Source organism: Natator depressus, chromosome 2 (assembly GCF_965152275.1).
Source record: "Natator depressus isolate rNatDep1 chromosome 2, rNatDep2.hap1, whole genome shotgun sequence".
Taxonomy (NCBI): Eukaryota; Metazoa; Chordata; order Testudines; family Cheloniidae; genus Natator; species Natator depressus.
In genome coordinates, this window is record NC_134235.1 from 148,200,265 (window position 1) to 148,219,468 (window position 19,204).

The 19,204-nt window shown below is 43.0% G+C and overlaps 1 protein-coding gene across 2 annotated transcripts in view; it reads right to left on the reverse strand.

Annotated features, from left to right (window-relative positions):
• ANKS6 (ankyrin repeat and sterile alpha motif domain containing 6) overlaps window positions 1–19,204 on the reverse strand; it is an 87,000-nt gene that overhangs the window by 40,911 nt on the left and 26,885 nt on the right. For both annotated transcript variants that reach the window (XM_074945098.1, XM_074945099.1), the window contains exons 7-11: window positions 15,661–15,871; window positions 14,064–14,110; window positions 12,531–12,734; window positions 11,103–11,268; window positions 5,777–5,949 (exon numbers count right to left, since the gene is read on the reverse strand). In XM_074945098.1, coding sequence (XP_074801199.1) covers window positions 5,777–5,949; window positions 11,103–11,268; window positions 12,531–12,734; window positions 14,064–14,110; window positions 15,661–15,871 — 801 coding nt within the window. The remainder of the gene's footprint in view (window positions 1–5,776; window positions 5,950–11,102; window positions 11,269–12,530; window positions 12,735–14,063; window positions 14,111–15,660; window positions 15,872–19,204) is intronic.

The following is a 19,204-nucleotide window of genomic DNA, read 5'->3' on the forward strand; positions in this document are numbered from 1 at the left end:
ATTCTATAGGTCTAGACCAACCAGCTGGTAACAAAGCGAGATGCACTGTTTTATCAACATAGATACTCTTTGTGATGAGATGGTCTGACTTATGGAATCGCCGGCCATCCCCAGTGTGACAAAGTCAGGCTGGACAGCTAGGAGAGAGTGGTGGAAGGCAAGTGTATCAGCAACAGAATGGTAAAGGCCCTTTTCTCTATGAGCTGAAAAGAGAATACCTCAGGTCAATTAGCGACACCTGAGTCCAATGAATGGCTGCCTGTGACATTTAAAACCCCCTCTTTCTTGTGAGAGAGAGAGAGAGGAGAGACAAGATGCAGCAAGGGTAGTGGCAACAGGGAGAAAAGGCTTCTCCTGGGTGGAAGGCTCCTCTACTCCCTGTAGGGGCAGCAACCAAGCTAACTGCTGTGTGGGGAAGAACTGGCACCCAGAAGCCAGTATAACAGGGCAACAGCCTAGAGAGGGAGAAGGGAAAGGTATTCCCTTTTTGTGTTATGAATTTGGTTTGTTTGTTTGGCTGAAGAGTACTGCTTGGGCCTACCCTGTGGCCCAACTTGTAAGTATCAGAAAATAACCACCCCCATGAAGAATAAAAACTCTCTGGAGTGGGACTGATTTACACCAGGTCCCCGCATGGGCAAAGGGGAAATGCTGAGCCCGATGAGTGAAAGAGGTGCCTCGCCACACTAGAAATAACTGGGGAAGCATCTGAACAGCATGGTCCCGTTGATGTAATAGAGTAAGGCTCTGAAAACATCCAGAGTGTGTAACTTCTTCTCTCCCAGTGCACAGTGAGGTTTCAGGAAGAAAACAGGTAAATCAATGTATAGAATTCCATCTCAATCAAAGACCCCGTGGCGATGAACCTAGAATCTGGTTTCACCTTGTCCTTGTGAAAAGTCAAATGACTGGTGGCAGTGACTCTGAGGTGCATCCTGTGGGCTGGATAGACGTCTTTGTGGACGTATAAGTCCTGTAAGTCAAAAGTCACAAACCAGTCCTTAGCCTTAAGGGATGGAATGATGGATGCTGTCACTCTTGAGAGTAGGTCAGTGTTCACTGCCTTTGTTGGGGCTGGTATTTATGGGGCTTGTGGTAGGGGCTGCGGTACAGATCCCCAGGGATCTTAGCTTGGCCCTTGAGTCCTTAAGTGAATGGCGCACTTCATCAGTGAGGCTGCTGAAGAGCTCCAGAGCTCTGTCCCCTCTATAGTCTATAGTGGATTGGACCTCTTTGGGGACACTAGACACTTCAAGCCCATATAATGGTTATGGCCATGACCACTGATCTAGCAGTCGCACTGGCTGCATTCATAGCCACTTGCAATGCTGTTCTAATGAACTTCTGACCCTCTTTTATAATCTCCTTCAGTTTCTCCCTATACTCCTGTGGGAACTTGGATAGGAAGGGAGTCACTTCCACCCATGTGAGCAAGTTATACTTTTCAAACAGGGCCTGACAGTTCACCATGTGAAGTTGTAATGAGGTCAAGGAGTATGCCTTGTGTCCGAAGAAGTCCAGTGTCTTAGTGTCCTTGTCCTTCAGGGTGCCCTTTCTAGATTTGGACTTCTCTTGCACTGCTGACACCACCAGGGACCCTGGGTATGGATGGGCATAGAAGTGTTCAAAGCCCTATTGAGATATTTGATATTCTTTTCCACCTGTTTGGATGTGGCAGAAAGTCTGCCAAAGCCCCTTCACCAGCTTGAGTATACCCTTGCTGATGGAAAGAGTGATATTGGCCATTGTCATAGAGTTCAAGATGTCAATGAGGTTTTGGGACTTTTACTGTATCACTGTGGTTTCAATGCCCAGGGTCTCCATGGTCAGGGGATCATGGAATACCATGAAATCATCAGTCACTGAAGTGGACACCAGTGTCACTGCTTTGTCTGACTCCTTGGATAAGGTCTGGGGTTCCTGTTGTCCCTCTGTTGTTGGTTACGGTTGATCCCAGTCTCACTCTGATGTGGGAGGCCTCATTAACAAACAATACCACTAGTGAGTGAGAACTCCTTCACTTTTTTTAAGCGTGGAAAGGGGATCTGCTCCAGGACTCATGTGACGATGTTTCCCAGTAAGACCAAAATGGCCAGGGTGGCATATGGATACTGGTGCAGTTGCAGTTGGCAGTCTACTGCCATTCACATCAGGCTTGAGGCGGAGCCTTGACCTCTGGTCTCCTTCTGGGGTCACTTTCTGATTCCATATTTGATGCTGGCAAAAATGAATAGCTTGATGAAGGGAATGAGGAATATACCTCCTCAAATGGTGGACGATGTGGGACGTACAGCCCCAGTACTGATGATGCCTGTGCCACCAAGGTCTCAATGTGCAGCAGGCCTTGGGAGGTCTTGTTGATTCTTCAAGTGTCATGAATCTTGAGGCTGTGATTGGCTTGATCACCTGTACCGATGTCATCTTCAGTGTCATCACTCCTGCACAGCACTCGTGGTCTGGCCTGCATCCCCTGCCCTTAGGGTGGCAAAATACTTTGAGTAGTTTTGTTTGGGATGCTTCCTTCAGGAAGAACCAGCCTGATGTTTGAAGCAATCTTTATACTACATATTGGCTTGTCTCTTGGGTGGTAAGGGCTGAAGTGTGGGGAGCGCAGGTGCCGGATCCTTTGGTATCTGGGTCGATGTCAAGGCTGCCAGTGTTGAGACTGCTGGTTCTAAGGTTGGTGGAATTGAGGCCACTGGCACTGAGGTAGCCAGTCCCAGTGTTCTCAGCACTCTTGTGGGTGTCTTCTTCTCACTACTGGATCCCGGAGCATGGTGCCTGCTTGAGGGGGCACCAGGTGACTTCTTCAGTTCTGGCTTTGCAGTTACTGCCTCCGGATCCAAAGGGACCCTCTTGGAGTTCTCCAATAAGTATAGCTTGAGACAAACGTCCCTTGACTTATGGGTCCTCAAGGAGACAGACCAGCAAACTGAGTACCTGTGACAGGCATAAAAGGCATCACATGTGTCCATCAGTCTGGGGGATAAGGCCATCGTAGGATGGACAAGGTTTGAATCCAGACAGTTTAGAGTCCAGAAGGTGGTTGGCACAAAATGCCTCACTTCGCTGGACAAGGGAGTAGTCAGATTAATTTAGATTAATTTTTTAATGCCAATAGCAATCAAGTATAGATAGGGCTCTACCAAATTCACTATTTTGGTCAATTTCATGGTCATAGGACTTTAAAAATCGATAATTTCATGATTTCATAATTTTAAATCTAAAATTTCACTGTTGTAACTGTAGGGGTCCTAACCCAAAATAGGGATGTGGGAGGGTCGCAAGGTTATTGTGGAGGGGTTGCAGTATTGCCAGCCTTACTGCTGGTGGTGGCGCTGCATTCAGAGCTGGGCCACTGGAGAGCAGCAGCTGCTGGCCAGGAGCCCAGCTCTGAAGGCAGCGCCCCTGCCAGCAGCAGTGCAGAAGTAAGGATAACATGGTATAGTGCTGCCACCCTTACTTCTGTGCTGCTGCCTTCAGAGCTGGGACACTGGCCAGCAGCTGCCACTCTCCAGCCACCCAGCTGTGAAGGCAGCGGCACAGAAGGGTGGCATGGCATGGTATTGCCACCCTTACTTCTGCACTGCTTCTGGTGGGGCACTGCCTTCAGAGCTGGGTGTCTGCCCAGCAGCCACCGTTCTCTTAAGGCAGTGCAGAAGTAATGGTGGCAATATGGCAACCCCCATACAGTAAACTTGCAATCCCCTCCTCCCCCCACAACCTCCTTTGGGGTCGCGGCCCACAGTTTGAGAAACGCTTGTCTCCCCCATGAAATCTGAATAGTATAGGGTAAAAGCACCCAAAAGACCAGATTTCACGGGGGAGACTAGATTTCATAGTCTGTGACACGTTTTTCACAGCCATGAATTTGGTAGGACCCTAAGTACAGATTAAGGGGGAGGACAGTGTTCTTCTCACAGTAGATTTGAGAATAAAACAAAGGTTATAAAGCTCTGAAAAGGGCAGTGGTTCAGACACTCACCGGATTCCTTGCTTGCTACCAAGAGGGAACTGAGGGAAGGTTGTGGCAGCTCCATCCTTTATACTCTTGCACAAAACCACAAGGAGGCACAGGGCGCATGCATAACCTCAATAGACACTGCTATTCAAAAGACTTGTGCGTGAGCCACATGTGCACCTACACTGGGATCCTCATTGACACACTCTCAAAAAACTATCAGACATATGGTTGCCAGACAATGTTACAGATATTATTACGGTTACACAAATCACAAATGCAGTCCTGTTCCTATTACAGCATTTTTGGCCTTTTTAGCTGAAACTGCATAAAAGATTCTTGTTTATACAATCACAGAAGAAAAAAATAGTGGTTTGGGAGTAGCAGAGGAGAAGCTGAGCAGGGCTTTGGAGCGGAGCCTGGAGCTGGAGTGCGAAGCAGCTCCAGAGCAGTGGAGCTGCAGGTTTTTGCCTGGAGCTGGAGCAGAGCCGGAGCACAGCTCCAAAGCCCTGAAGTTGAGAAACCTTGCTCTAGATCAATTATAATAATATTAATACAATACTGAGTGCTAAAGTAATCCCTGCAAAATGACATGCATATTCTCTCTCTCTCTCCACTAATGGTCTATCAGTCAATTTGTATCCATTCCCCGGAATTTGTTGCAAAAAAATATTCTAACTTTTCCATTAGATTCTCAGGCAGGACCACATCAAAAACTTGACCAAAATCTAAGAATACTGGACCTGATCCTGATCACAGACTGGTGTAAATTAAGAAAAACTGTCTTGAAGTCACTAGAGTAAAAGCAGTGTGAAACAACTGTAACAAGATCACCGGACATAACAGGGTTTAATCTGGATTCCCTCTTTTCACCAAGGCCCCTGTTCAGTAAGGTATATCAACAGTCCCACTGATGTGTTTAAATTTTGGTATGTGCTTAAGTACTTTGCTGAATTGTGGCTCTGACTCGTAATAGTATTGCAAAAGGTCATCAGAATTGTTTGCCACAATTAGCTGTTTATGAACCTTGAGCTTCAGCTGGACATTTTCTAAGTGCTTACAAATAAATTTCTTCATGAAGCTAAAGCTTAAAGTTATATTATTCTGCTTCCCTAGAAAAATGTTTGGGTTATCTCTTCCTTATTACACAAGCTTTTTTCTCTGGCTCCAGTTCAGGAGAGCACTCACACATGTTCTTAAGTTCCACTGGCTTCAAAATTAAAGTTAAGCATATGCTTAAGTATTTTGCCAAATCGGAGCCTTAATTCTTGGAAAGGGCTTATACTTCGCTACAGCTGCATATCCCATCTTGTTTTACTGCCTCTGCTACAGAGAAAGGATGTCAACGTTGCTATTTATTTATTTTTAAATTTCCAGGAAAACGCTGCCACCTAACCCCCTTTGTGCATATTCAAGTCTGGTTGTGAAAACTTTGTTCCAAAGAATTAGTTGCTGAGCAGAGTCAGATTCAGGGGGCTTTGCATGCTAAGCAGGCCCATGTCAGGCTGACAGAGTTATTTTCAGGAAATCTATTAAAGTCTGGGCTGTGATTACATTTATTTAAAATGAACCAAGCAGAAAATAAATAAAAACTTCCCTTTATTTTTGCCTGCCTTTGTACAGATTTGTTACTAAGGGAAAGTTTGGTGGAGCTGACATGTTTCTACCCCTGTGTCAGACATTCACACATTTTAGCCCCATTATATGTTGTGTAATTGTGTTTCCTACCACGCATGACTAAGGCATGTTTCATTAACTGCTTTGTTAAGTATTAGGTATTTTAGCAACAGGAAAACTTAAAAGTCATATATATACCTTTGCAATACGTCCATTGCCAGCTATCTGAGTGCACTGCTGCAGTTCAGGAAGAGTGGATGAAGCAGCTGTGTGGATTGAGCTATATTGCTGGCTGGGTTTCTGTTCAGGTAAGCCTGCTGCTTTTTTCCTTTGAGCTGCAATTTGAGACAAAACACTATCTGCACTGCCACCTGAGGAGGAACCATAAATTAAAAAAAAAAAAGTTAGGTACCAACAAGCAACATACTAAATAAAGTGATATAATTAAAAATAAAACAGATTTGTTCTAGCCACCTCCTCCACCACCCTACACCCTCCAAAAAACTTCAGTGCATGGACAAAAATCTCTCCACACCAGTGCTGGAAGTCCTTGTAGGAGTTACTGTTTCTTCCGGGGGAAAAGTTAGGCTCCCAGGAAAGCCTTCTGTCTTTCTTGGATTGGCCTGTGGGGGGCAGGAAAGTAGAAGCAAACTAGCAAGAATGGGAAAATCCACCAAATCCCTGGTCTCAGTGCAAGAAATTCCCACTGCTGCGGGGGAGTGGGAAAAAGAGTTGCAGATACTTTGAAGGCAGCGTGGACTTGATACATGAGTATAGGTGTTCCTAAATTCTAATCTTGGCTCTGCTACTGATTCACTGAGTGGCCTTGGGTAATTAACTTCAACCTTCTGTCTCAGTTTCCCCATCAGTAAAATGAGGACAATAATACTTATCCACCACCTCACTTATCTGTTAATCTCTGTACAGTGCTTTGAATGCATGAAGCACAATATAAATGGTAAAGCATTATTATCAGAAACTGTTCACCTGCCCATCTATTAATCTGCTGGTCCCAAAATCCTGCGGTAGCCCTTAGCGTATCAGGTGTAGTAGGAGCAAAAAATATGGGAAGGCAGCCACCACCTTTGGGCAGTATCAAGACAGTGGCAGTAGCCTGTTTTGCCACCAGCGCAAGTGAACAGAGACACCATGAGAGGGAAAATACTTGAAAGGCAGACAAATGAGGGGAAAGATAAAGCCAGCAAAGACCATCTAAAGCGCTGGAGACAGAAGGCTGAGAGCTGCTCTCCATGCTTCCAGGAAAGCGGCAAAGCAAAGACTAAAAGGCTGGATGTGGGGGGTCAGTCTATGTATATCCTTGGGCTTCCACGACTCTTTGTCTCCAGGTTTCGCTTGCTGTTTTGTGATTCCAGCAGGACAGGAGAAGAGGGGGATGCCCGACAAATGAAATTTAACGTTTTTCAATTATTTTTATCCAAAGTCAAACTTTTTTCTCATTATCCATGTCACTGAACCCTAAAGGACAACAGGCTCCAGGTACCAGTTCCAGGTTTATGTACTGCTAACAGAGATGGGTTTGCCTTCTGGACAAAGGGTGTCAGGCATCATAAACGTCTTTGAAAATGCTGCCTGGGTTGAGGAGAGCAAGGCGGAAGTGTTTAGTGACACACGAGTAGTCATGCTGGTCTTACTATTACTTGTCGCGCCAAAAGGTCCCAGTCACAACTGCGGCATGCTGAGGTTGTGTTTCTCTCTCCAGTGTCAGGTGTGTGGCTGTTGCCTCATTTCCCCTACTGGAGACTGTCTTCCTGGACTAATAAGATGATCTGGTTCTCTGGCCCAACAGTCAAAGTAAAAATTCTCTTCTTCCAGGGTAAATAAGTCCAAACACACAAATATAGGTGCTTCTGGCTTCAGCAGTCCTTTTCCCCTCACTGGCTATGTAGTCCTTCACCCTTTGACACAGGGGACCTCCTTCTCCCCTTGTATCAAGAGCTGACAATAATCTCCATTGCAGGGATCAGTAAGACTTTGCAATACCTCAGGCTTAACAGTCCTTTTTCTCCTCAATGCAGGAGCTTGCACATGATGTTTCTAGCAGGTGTCTTGTGCCCTCCATTTACTACAGGCCCCTACACCATGAGCAGCAATCTGCTCCAAACCCAAGACTGCCATTCTCCATTATCTTCCTGGGGACATCCCCTACAATGCCTGTCTCTGGTCAGGTCTTGCTCAGGTCTCTTCAGCCAGGCCTCTCACAGGTTTTGTTTCTGGCTCCTTCACAGGGAAACATGTCAGCCTTGATATAGACACCAGATCCTGGAGAGTTTCCCTGAGCAGCTGCTACTCTTCTTGAATCTCTCCCACTACTGACAGCATGAAGCTCTTGATAGGATGCTTCTTCCTTCCCAGTGGACCTGCTCACTCTCAGTTAATGCTTCCTGGACTTGAAGTCCCATAATCCAGTACGAAATTAGGCACTGCTAAGAGATAGACATAAATTCTCCTTAAAGGACCAGCTTTCCCTGTAACAGGGTCTTACTGTGTGAGGGGCCTTATGAAGACATAGGGTGAAATTCTGGATCTATGGAAGTTAACGACAAAATTTTCACTAAAAAGAAAAGGAGTACTTGTGGCACCTTAGACACTAACAAATTTATCTGAGCATAAGCTTTCGTGAGCTACAGCTCACTTCATCGGATATAGACTAACACGGCTGCTACTCTGAAACCTGTCATTATGCAAAATTTTCACTGGTTTTAACAGAACCAGAATTGAACCTCTGGTCTCTATCCTGAAGAATTTCTTAATATGAAAAGATACAAATGAAGTGTGGAGAAAAGAGATGCATGTAAGCAAAGTGATCGAGATGATGACAGACAAACATTGTTAGCTGCAAGTATTTCCTCAAATCCTACTGAGGGGCACTGCCTGCAGGCAGGAAAATCACTCAGATGTTTCTGATGAACCCACCAGGTCACTGGGCTTGTGAAACACATTCACGTTTTTCTACCACTCTGCTGCTCCTGGTCTTCTCTTCCCCAAGGTGGGAGACCTTTTATAGGCCAGCCCCTTGGAGATCCTGTTGATGGTCTCCCGGTAGGTCTTTGGGGGTCACTTTTGTGTTTGTGAGGAGGTGCATCCTATTAAATCAACTAAGCAGAGATCTACTGGAGTAGGGCTGCTAGACTCCATCTATACATTAGTTTTCTGACTCAGCAGATTGGCTGGGGAGAGGTAGAGAATAGGGAGAAGCCCATCTAATTCTCAGGTGATAATAAAATATGGGGAGAAGATGCTGCTGTCAGAAGAATTTGGGCAGTGGCAGTAACATTTCAGAGTTACAGAGGGTATCCAGTAGGGTTCTTTCTTCTCATGGTTGAGAGTTTACACTGTAAACCCTTTGGGGCAGTGACCATCTTTTAATTTGTGTGCATTACCTAGCTTAATGGGGTCCCAATCCTGATTGGGGCCTCTAGGCACTACCCTGGTACAAATAATAAAATATATTTGGTAGATGAGGAGAAAACTCTAAAACAACCCAAAAATGTCCAATGATCATCTGTTGTTGAATGCAAAAATCATAGCATCCCCCTAGTAAAGCTAGACTTTATCTGACCCAGCAACAGCTCATGAGGACATGGGGTGGCCAATGCTTGATGCAATGGAGAAGGATAATTCAGCTCTTTTCCACCATGAGCTGAAGTGGTTTCTGATCTATGCGTAGAATGAAATGGGTGTTTCTATCCACCCCGGATCTGAAATCCCTAGCAATTCTGATTAAACTACATTTATTCCCCTCTTGGTGAAAAACACCTTTTACATTCAAGATGAAAATACATGGAAAAAACTCCCAGTCTACAGCTGCAATAATATAACCCCATTGAACTGCGGAGGAAAATGGCAGACAAAAGAAGCATTAATTTTATGGATTTCAAGACGAGAAAGAAGCATTACAACAATCCAGTCTGACCTCCTGCATAACAGTGGCCACAGAATTTCACCTAGTGATACTTGCTAGTAAATGTAGCTCTTTTGGAGATAACCAGTAAAGAATCCTCAGGTGGCTACAGACAGGTTCATGCCCCTGGGAGGACAGGTGCCAGTACTCTCTGTTCTGTGTCAAAATATTACAGATATATTTCTTTATATTGAGAAAATGGTTTAATCTTTAGATTCTTTCCAGAGATGTGTATCAGATACATTTCTTAGTGATATGATCTTTTGTTCTGTGTTTTGGGAACCTGTCACATGTTAAATTACTACAACAGGTTTTGAAGTCAAAATCTTTTCTGGCATGTTAAAATTACCACAATTACTTTATGAAATATGTATGTACCTCCACAGACTTAACCCATACTTACAAAATAAATATTTTTCAATTTCAGTATCTTACATTATCCAATGTTATATGATCATGCTACGAAAGTCTACCATAATATATGCAAAAATGGGATAAAGCAGGCATGTATTTTTAATAGCTTTTATGCCTGGAATGTCTTCTTTTGGATAGGCTTGGCATGAATGCTGGTAGTTTGATTTTTGTTTCTTTTAATTAAAACATCAGAAATTTTCATCCAGAAAAAAAGTGATATGTGAAAAAAAAGACTAAAATTCTTTAAAGAAATATTAAGGTAGAAACATGTCCTTTAGGACAGCATACCCACTCCTGCAATCTAAGCTACATGGATGTACCCCAATTAAAGTCACTGAGGTTCCTCAATTCAGGGTCAGCTTCTGTGGTTCCAAATGCATGACTGGGCCCTTAGTCCCTGTAGCGGGGCAGTCACCCCGCTCCAGTCTGGAAGGGGTTAAATCCAGCCGTGGAAAAGGGCTGCCCTGGGAGCCAATCATAAGTGGGCTTGAGGCAGCCAATCAGGGCCTGGCATAAGAAGGGCTAAGGGAGGAGCTGGGAGACTCACTTCAGCTGTGGAGTGGGAAGGACCTAGCTGCCTGGGAGCACAAGGGTACCTGAAGCAGAGCAGTGCTGGAGAAGGGCAAAAGGAGCTGGGGAGCTCCAGCCAGGCAACTCCCCAGGCTGAGGCCTTGTTAAAGACTTAAGGAGGGTCTGGGGCTACAGAGGTGCAGCCCGGGGATAGGCAGAGGCAGCTGGTCCAAGCCCCTTGCCAGTGATGAGTGGCCATTACAGACTGCAGTCTGCCCCAGGGAAATGGGGCTAGATGAGGAAGGTGGGCTTAGAGGGTTGGGGGTTCCCCTGGGAGGGGAGACCCAGAGTGTGGGGGCACTGCTGTGGGACAGCACCCCAAGATAAGATGGCACCGAGATCAGGGAGGGACACGGGGGCCTGAGGCAGGAGAGACACCGGCTAGCAGGAGGCACTCCGAGTGCTGGAATGAGCTAATTCCCAGATGACCAGCAGGAGGTGGCGGTGAGTGCTCGATCTGCTACAGTCCCCTACTGTGACTGTCTGTGGTTCTTGTTCCAGCAAAGTTAATGGCAGTTTTGCAGGCACTTGTGTAATTTCTACCTTACCTGTGAATTTAGATTACCTAGCTGAATCTGTCTTAATTTTTATATATGAAATTAAAAAATATATATCCACCTGATCTATTATGGAGTTCTCCACCATGTCTGTTAATTCCAGCGATGTTGTTGGATCCACCAGAAGAGTGTGGCGAGTGGTTGAAGTTGCTTGAATTTGAGGGAGAAGCAGGTCTTCTTGCAAAGGCTGGCAATTTGACGGGTCTAGTTCCTTTGGTAACAGATGTCTAAAAGAGCAAGAAATATATACACTTTTAAAATTTCTTTCTTGAAGAAATGGCAGATAAAGCTTTAAACACAATTTTACTTACCACAAAGGATAGTGACTTTCTCTGAGGATCAAAATGGATATCAGAAATGAATATTATTTTCTTGAACATTACAAAATCCTAATTCAACAAGGAATAAAGTAGTAATATAAAAATAGTCCTCTTCTTCTGATTTTTGTCTAAAAATGTCATCAGTATAACATGAGCAATACAAAGTCTCAAGATCGGTACATAAAATCACATGTAAAATTTATCTAATACAAAGTCCTGCTCTAGTTTCCCCCATCTTACGAAAACACCCTTGGGCTCACTACCTGCTTCTCTACCATCCCTTTGCCCCTCTAACTAAACCACAACTACTGCTGTGAGTTCCTCTCCTCCGACCTCTTTAATCCCACTTCAACCTTTTTCACTCCACAGCAAGTGTTCTCACTAAAGGCTCTAATGATTTTCTGGCCAAATCCTAAAGTCTCAACTCTATCAACATCCTCCTTGAATTCTTTTACATCAATATCCACTCCTTACTCCTTGAAATCCCATCCTCCAGTGGCTTTTGCAGTTATGCCCTCTCATGGTGGTTCTCTTACCTGTCTGATTGCTCCTTCAGTCTCTGGTTTGGTGGGTCTTTCTCCATTCCTCTAGCCCTTGAGTGAATGCCTCCCTGACTCCATACTTGGTCCTCTTCTGCTTTGCTCCCTCCACACATTATCCACTCATGCTGCTGTCATCTTTATGATGACTGACTTACAGGTAACTGATCTGTTTTCTTTCAGTTCAGTTGTTTTTTCCCCCCTCCTTCCTTCTAGAACTCATTTCCAACTCAAAGTACCCCTGCTCTGATACACCGAGGCGGCGTACTTTGAGGACTAAACCATCTCACTTGGAATCTATGATCACCTCAGAACTTTGTGACAAACCCATGTTAGTGCTGGAGCTTATTGTATTCAAGGAAAAGTGTGGCATGCAAGCTCTTACTCTACTAATGCTTCTCTTCCTGAGTAGCTGAGTTTACAGGGACTACCCATTCTAAAGATATAGAAATTTTAAAAAACTCGCAATGGAAAATACATGATTCTACAAGATGTTCTCACAGCTACATGTTGCAAGAATCCAAGAGGACCATAAGTCTGAGGGACAGCATCAAACTACTGTGTCTTATCAACCAAAATTTCCTGGAGGTAACAACATACAATATTTTGTTGTACAATGCATTCACTTACTATATCAGAGTTTGCACTGCTGTTAAAATCATGTTTGATCCCACGCTGTGGCAAGGCAGTCCTCATCTGTTCAGTCTTGCCATCTTTGTTCATTCGTGTTCGGTCAGAATTCCACAGCTCAAAACTTGAAGGAGGTAAGAAAGGAGGAATAACTGCTTTCAGTTTATCACTAGGTAGCCTAGTAAATGGAGCACCACTTCTTAACTGAGAAGAAAAAGAAATTACCTCTTTTTAGAAAGATATATTTGACTCTAATTATATGCATTTAAAATAGGAAATGAAGCTATGTAGAGAATGGAAGACTTTTAATATACATCATCGGAATAAAAGGATGGTGGGGGAGTAAGGGTACTTTAAACAGGCAAAAGAACAATTTAATCAAGACATAAACATCTTTGAAGATGTACAATACAGAATAATAAACAGAAGCAATGCAAATGACCATTAAAGTTGTTATCATACACTAGCTTTATGTAATATACTGAACTTGGATCACTTAAATAGTGCAAGTTGCCCTGTTAAGTATAAATCTATTTCATTCCTTCCTTTGGGCCTAATCCTGGCTCCTAGCGAAGTCAACAGGAGTGTTAACTAGTTAATTAGTCACTTCCAAATGATAAACAGGAGGAGTGACAAGATAAAAACTCTGTGGGTTCCTAGATGAGACCCTGGGAAAGAATGAACAATTGCTTACTCTGTCCCTTTGGGTTCTCCTAAAAAAGAATAAGAAGAAAAACTGAAGTCCTCTTCTACCCCAGTTCCCTCAGTCAACAACACATTGTCCCTCGTATCAAATAAATGGTTCTTTAAGATCTAATGAAATCAACATTGGTAATTTGATCTTTTACAATTGCCAAGAAGGGGTTATCAACTGAAGATAATGCAGTCTCTAGGCTATAACAGAATCTGAAGCTGGAGTATAACAAAGGAGAGGAGGAATCTATATTATACCCTCTTTGTAACTTTCTCCAAAAAGTGAAGGTTTTGAGATAGGTAAAAAATTGCTGAAAATGCACGATGCCTTGTTCATCGTGAATTTTACTATAGCTTACCCTTTTATCTAACAGAGCATGTTCATTCATGTAAATGGTTGTGAAATAAGTCCGAGTTACATCCCTTACTACATTCAAATTCCTCCTTAGAACACAGTATTTCATGTGGCTTTTCAGCAATAAACCAACTATTCAAGTGATCTCTTTTTAAGTCATTATTGACTATAAGAAGTTCATCCATCAACTAATGGATTGTACTTGCTATAAAAGTCAATATTTACCAAGCGTTACCAATCCATACCATCTGCAATATTGCAGTTATTTCCTGTTCTCTCTAAAGAGAAAAAATACAGCAGTTTGGATACAACTGTCTAGTGATCATCAGCAAATGCTGTTTATTTTATTAATGGTGACCACTGTATCATTTGTATGATAATATGAGTGAACTGTAGTGCCTATCTAATTTGGATTGTAAATGATTGAGTGAGAGTTGCATGATGTTCTATTCAGTGTTGAGCACACTGACAGCACTGTAACATACCATGGTTGTCAATAATTCATCATCCTTTCCTGCTCTTGTGCACACACCTGAAAAACACATCAAGGATATTTTTAAAAACTCCAAATGCTTATTCCCAAGGATAACTTTGACAAATGTATTGTATGCCATAACAGTTTCACTCAGTAAATACAATGGCATAAATTTATCCCTCATGCAACTTCATTGACTTCCCTGGCAACGTATCCAAGATGAATTTGGGCCATTGTTGTTTTTATATTTTACATCATAAACTGCAGGGTTCAAACCCACTAACCCCCCTTTTTGTTCTATGACTAACAGGGGTGTTAACAGGCCAATTCACCTTCAATATTCCCATAAGAACATAAGAATGGCCATACTGGGTCAGACCAAAGGTCCATCCAGCCCAGTATCCTGTCAGTCAACAGTGGCCAATGCTAGGTGCCCCAGAGGAACTGAACCTAATAGGTAATGATCAAGTGATCTCTCTTCTGCCATCCATCTCCACCCTCTGACAATCAGAAGCTAGGGACACCATTCCTTACCCATCCTGGCACATTCCCTTAGAATACGTGCTAACTACTTATGCTAAACCCAATGGCTCTCAACCTTTCAGGAGTCTCACTTGCCTTGCATACCCCAAAGTTTCACCTCACTTAAAAACTACTTGCTTATAAAATCAGACATAAAAATACAGAAGTGTCACAGCACACTATTACTGAAAAAATGCTGTTTCTCATTTTTACCATATAATTATAAAATAAATCAATTGTAATATAAATATTGTATTGACATTTCAATGTATAGTATATAGAGTAGTATAAACAAGTCATTGTCTGTATGAAATTTTAGTCTGTACTGCCTTCGCTCGTGCTTTTTATGTAGCCTGTTATAAAACTAGGCAAATATCTATATGAGTTGATGTGCCCCCAGGCAGACCTCTATGTATCCCTGGTTGAGAACCACTGTGCTTAACCATCTGTTCGATCTTGTAGTTAGTTGTGACACTCTTAGTACCTTTCCCAGACCTGAAGAAAAGCTCTGTGTAGCTCAAAAGCTTGTCTCTCTCACCAACGGAAGTTGGTCCAATAAATATTACCTCACCCACCTTCTCTCTCTAATATGAATCGACTGCCCATTTCAAGGGTATTTTCTAGCACACAATAATGCAGGGGTTCTCAAACTGGGGGTCGGGACCTCTCAGGTGGTCGCGAGCTGTCAGCCTCCACCCCAAACCCTGTTTTGCCTCCAGCATTTATAATGGTATTAAATATATTAAGTGTTTTTTTTAATTTATAAGAGGGGGGGTCGTACTCAGAGGCTTGCTATGTGAAAAGGGTCACCAATACAAAAGTTGGAGAACCACTGCACTAATGGCATGACATGATATTAAGCAGTTTCCTTCCTGAGTGATGCTAAATTTATTGCTCAACAGCAATCACTAACCAAAAACAGTGCAAGTCTGATAAAATAACTCTTTGTGCAGTGTCTTTCCATATACTGCATACTTATTACATGTTTTCATCTGTAGCAAATGCATTACATTAAATATGGTACCACCTAAACTACCAGATGATAGAACACTTCCCATATATCATATAAGCAGTTCTGACTTTACCGCTAGCTTTGACATTTGTGGTCCAAGCTGTTGCAGCATCACAGTTTCCAGAGTTGTTCACATCTGGCTGTGAAGTGGCTTTTATTGTGGAATTCAGAGATGACTCGGGCTCATCAGTAAAAGGCACAGACTGACTGGTGGAAAATCCATGACGCAATGTTTGGGTCAACTTTAGCTTGCGGAATCTATTGGACATTCTGTTCCACCATGACTAGGGGGATGAGAAGACAGGACAACTTTGTTCTAACATATAAGTAAAAGAAAAGTTACATTAATTCAGCTTCGCACAAAGCTATAATTCTGACAAGGAGTTTTAGTGATAAACTACAAGAGTTGACAGCCGTTTATCAATGTCACCCGATACCCTAGACCTGGTGGTACACAAGACATCTCTGGGGGGTACATGGGAGAAATTGTATAATGCTGGATTTTATCTATTAATTACTTAATTTATTACATTTTCATAATAGGTTACTCAGATGAAGCTTTAAAACTCCATGGGAATTTGTTATATAAAATGTGGTAGTTAGTTTACTTCAGGATGTACCAATGAGAACACAGATACAGATGCTAACGTACAGAGCCTTCACCTCTAATACAGTATAGCACGGATTCAGTTGCCCAGCAACTGTCCAGTCTGAGCTCAGAACTTAGTCAGGGGTTTTGTTTTTGGTTGTATATGTAGCACTATAACGATATCGGTATGTAACCGTGAAATATGGATAGATGGCTAAAGACATGTGGTGTTAAGAAGAACACACAAAGTACCAGTGATGAGAAAGGTAGGGCTACATGGGCAGCTGGTAGATCTGGAAGGGGGTACGCAATAAGAAAAGTTTGGGAACCTTTGCCCTAGACTGAATTGCAGCTTTATGTACAGATATAGGTAGATATAGATGTATAAAAAATTACAGGTTTGTCTGTGTTAACATGAACATCTGATTTATAGTATTTATTAAATTAATAAAAAGTAAAACTAATTTAACATACAAATGTTAAACATACATTTAACATTATGTATATAACAAACATACATTTAACATTATGTATATAAAGCTACACTGAAGTAGAATACATCTAAATGAATGAACGAATGAATGAATAAATGAATTTTCAAGCTCCATTTTAAAATCTCTCCCAGTCTCCCCCCCACATTTTTTCTATCACAGGAAATTCATTGTCAAATTGTGAATTTGAAAGGATGTGATTTACCTCGTCAATTTTTGGACCTGGTAAATAGTTTTCCATATTTTTTTCCACTATAGTCGCTTTGTCTGTGAAAGCAAAGCATGTGCATTTACTCAGGTACTTTGGGTGGGAAGTTTTAAAACTACAGTACTAAGTACTGTAATTTAATCTTCCAATCAACTCACAACTTCATACTCTAACGTCGTGCTCTCCAGTATCAAGATCTAGCATGTCTTACTGTCATAACATCAATATGTGTGTAAAGTTATTCTATTTTAACAATGCACAGATCGCTGTTAAGGTTTTGCATTAGAGCAAAGGCTGATGAAACTGGGATGTGTATTGCCTATTTTTAAAAAATTCTTTGTACTTCTTGAGCAAAGGAACTTATTATGGTAGACAGGGCCATCCCTAGGGGGGTGCGGGGCCGGGGTGGAAGGCACGGATTCATCTCTTCCGGGATTGACCTCGCCGGCCAATTGCACTGGCCCGCAGGGCCCCCCAAAGCGTGGGGCCTGGAGCAGTCACCCCAATTCACCCTTCCCAAGGGATGGCTCTGATGGTAGAAAAAGCATTAAAATACAAACATCCATATACTTTTATTGGTGCTTTCAAATGGATTGAAAGGACTGGAGCTTCCAGGCAAACCCTACAGGTTTTTTTGTAGTAAGGTGGGGACCTGATGAACAGGATATGACAGTTCAGAGACACTAGGGGAAGCAGTGACGCCTAGCTCTCTCTGACTACTGTGGATCCTGCAGATGTGGGCAGTTTCAGCCTGGTCACTGTTACAAGGACAACGAGAGGAGGTACTGGGTCATAGTACATCACTTGATAGTAAGTGAATAATTTTATGTTCATAAGGTATATTACACAGCAACATAAGGAGCAATATTGTGCAATTATTAACTTCTTCCAAAGGCCTAGCCTACATGGAATAACTGAACAATTGGGAATTAAATTGGTTGGATGGTTCCCCTGTGAGTATGTACACTGTACAATGTCCATATTAGCCAGGCAGTTTCAGGTACAGTTTGTCTCACATCAACGCTATCACTATACTACACCACTGCAGTCCATCTGCCCTCTGTCTACCTTCTCTACAGTTCCAGTACAGCTACTGAGGTTCTCAAAACCCAGAAGAGAAGTCAAACTCCCATAATTCTCTGGGGGTAAATCCTGTTAATCCCATGATGCCAGCACTGTTTCCCGTCCTTTTTCTCAAAAATGGAAGCCAGGATGAAAGCTCTGTTCTTGTTCCTTGCTCAGCAAGGTCCCTGAAAGTGAGTGGCAAATTGGCAGTGGTGGTGGTTCTGAGAGTAACTTTGGTGAGAAAGAGACAAGACCAGCAATTCAGAGCATTCATGTAACAGGTAAGAAGTGGTGGTTGGGGTATGAGTAGATGGCCTTATACGCTATTTGCAGTTCTTCTGTAGATGGCATGACACTTCTGGGTTTGGCGCACAACCACAGGCTGGTGGAGCAAAATTGTTTTTGAAACCTGGGCTAAACTGTAGCAGCGATGTAACTTCAGGATAAAGTGTCTGCTCTGTAGTTCAGTGGTGAGCAAGTCCTGACACTACAGTGCCAGATCACAAATATGAGGGCTCCCCTTATTCATAGAATCATAGAATATCAGGGTTGGAAGGGACCTCAGGAGGTCATCTAGTCCAACCCCCTGCTCAAAGCAGGACCAATCCCCAGTTAAATCATCCCAGACAGGGCTTTGTCAAGCCTGACCTTAAAAACTTCTAAGGAAGGAGATTCTACCACCTCCCTAGGTAACGCATTCCAGTGTTTCACCACCCTCCTAGTGAAAAAGTTTTTCCTAATATCCAACCTAAACCTCCCCCACTGCAACTTGAGACCATTACTTCTTGTCCTGTCATCTTCTACCACTGAGAATAGTCTAGAACCATCCTCTTTGGAACCACCTCTCAGGTAGCTGAAAGCAGCTATCAAATCCCCCCTCATTCTTCTCTTCTGCAGACTAAACAATCCCAGTTCCCTCAGCCTCTCCTCATAAGTCATGTGTTCCAGACCCCTAATCATTTTTGTTGCCCTTCGCTGGACTCTCTCCAATTTATCCACATCCTTCTTGTAGTGTGGGGCCCAAAACTGGACACAGTACTCCAGATGAGGCCTCACCAATGTCGAATAGAGGGGAACGATCACGTTCCTCGATCTGCTGGCTATGCCCCTACTTATACATCCCAAAATGCCATTGGCCTTCTTGGCAACAAGGGCACACTGTTGACTCATATCCAGCTTCTCATCCACTGTAACCCCTAGGTCCTTTTCCACAGAACTGCTGCCTAGCCATTCGGTCCCTAGTCTGTAGCGGTGCATTGGAGTC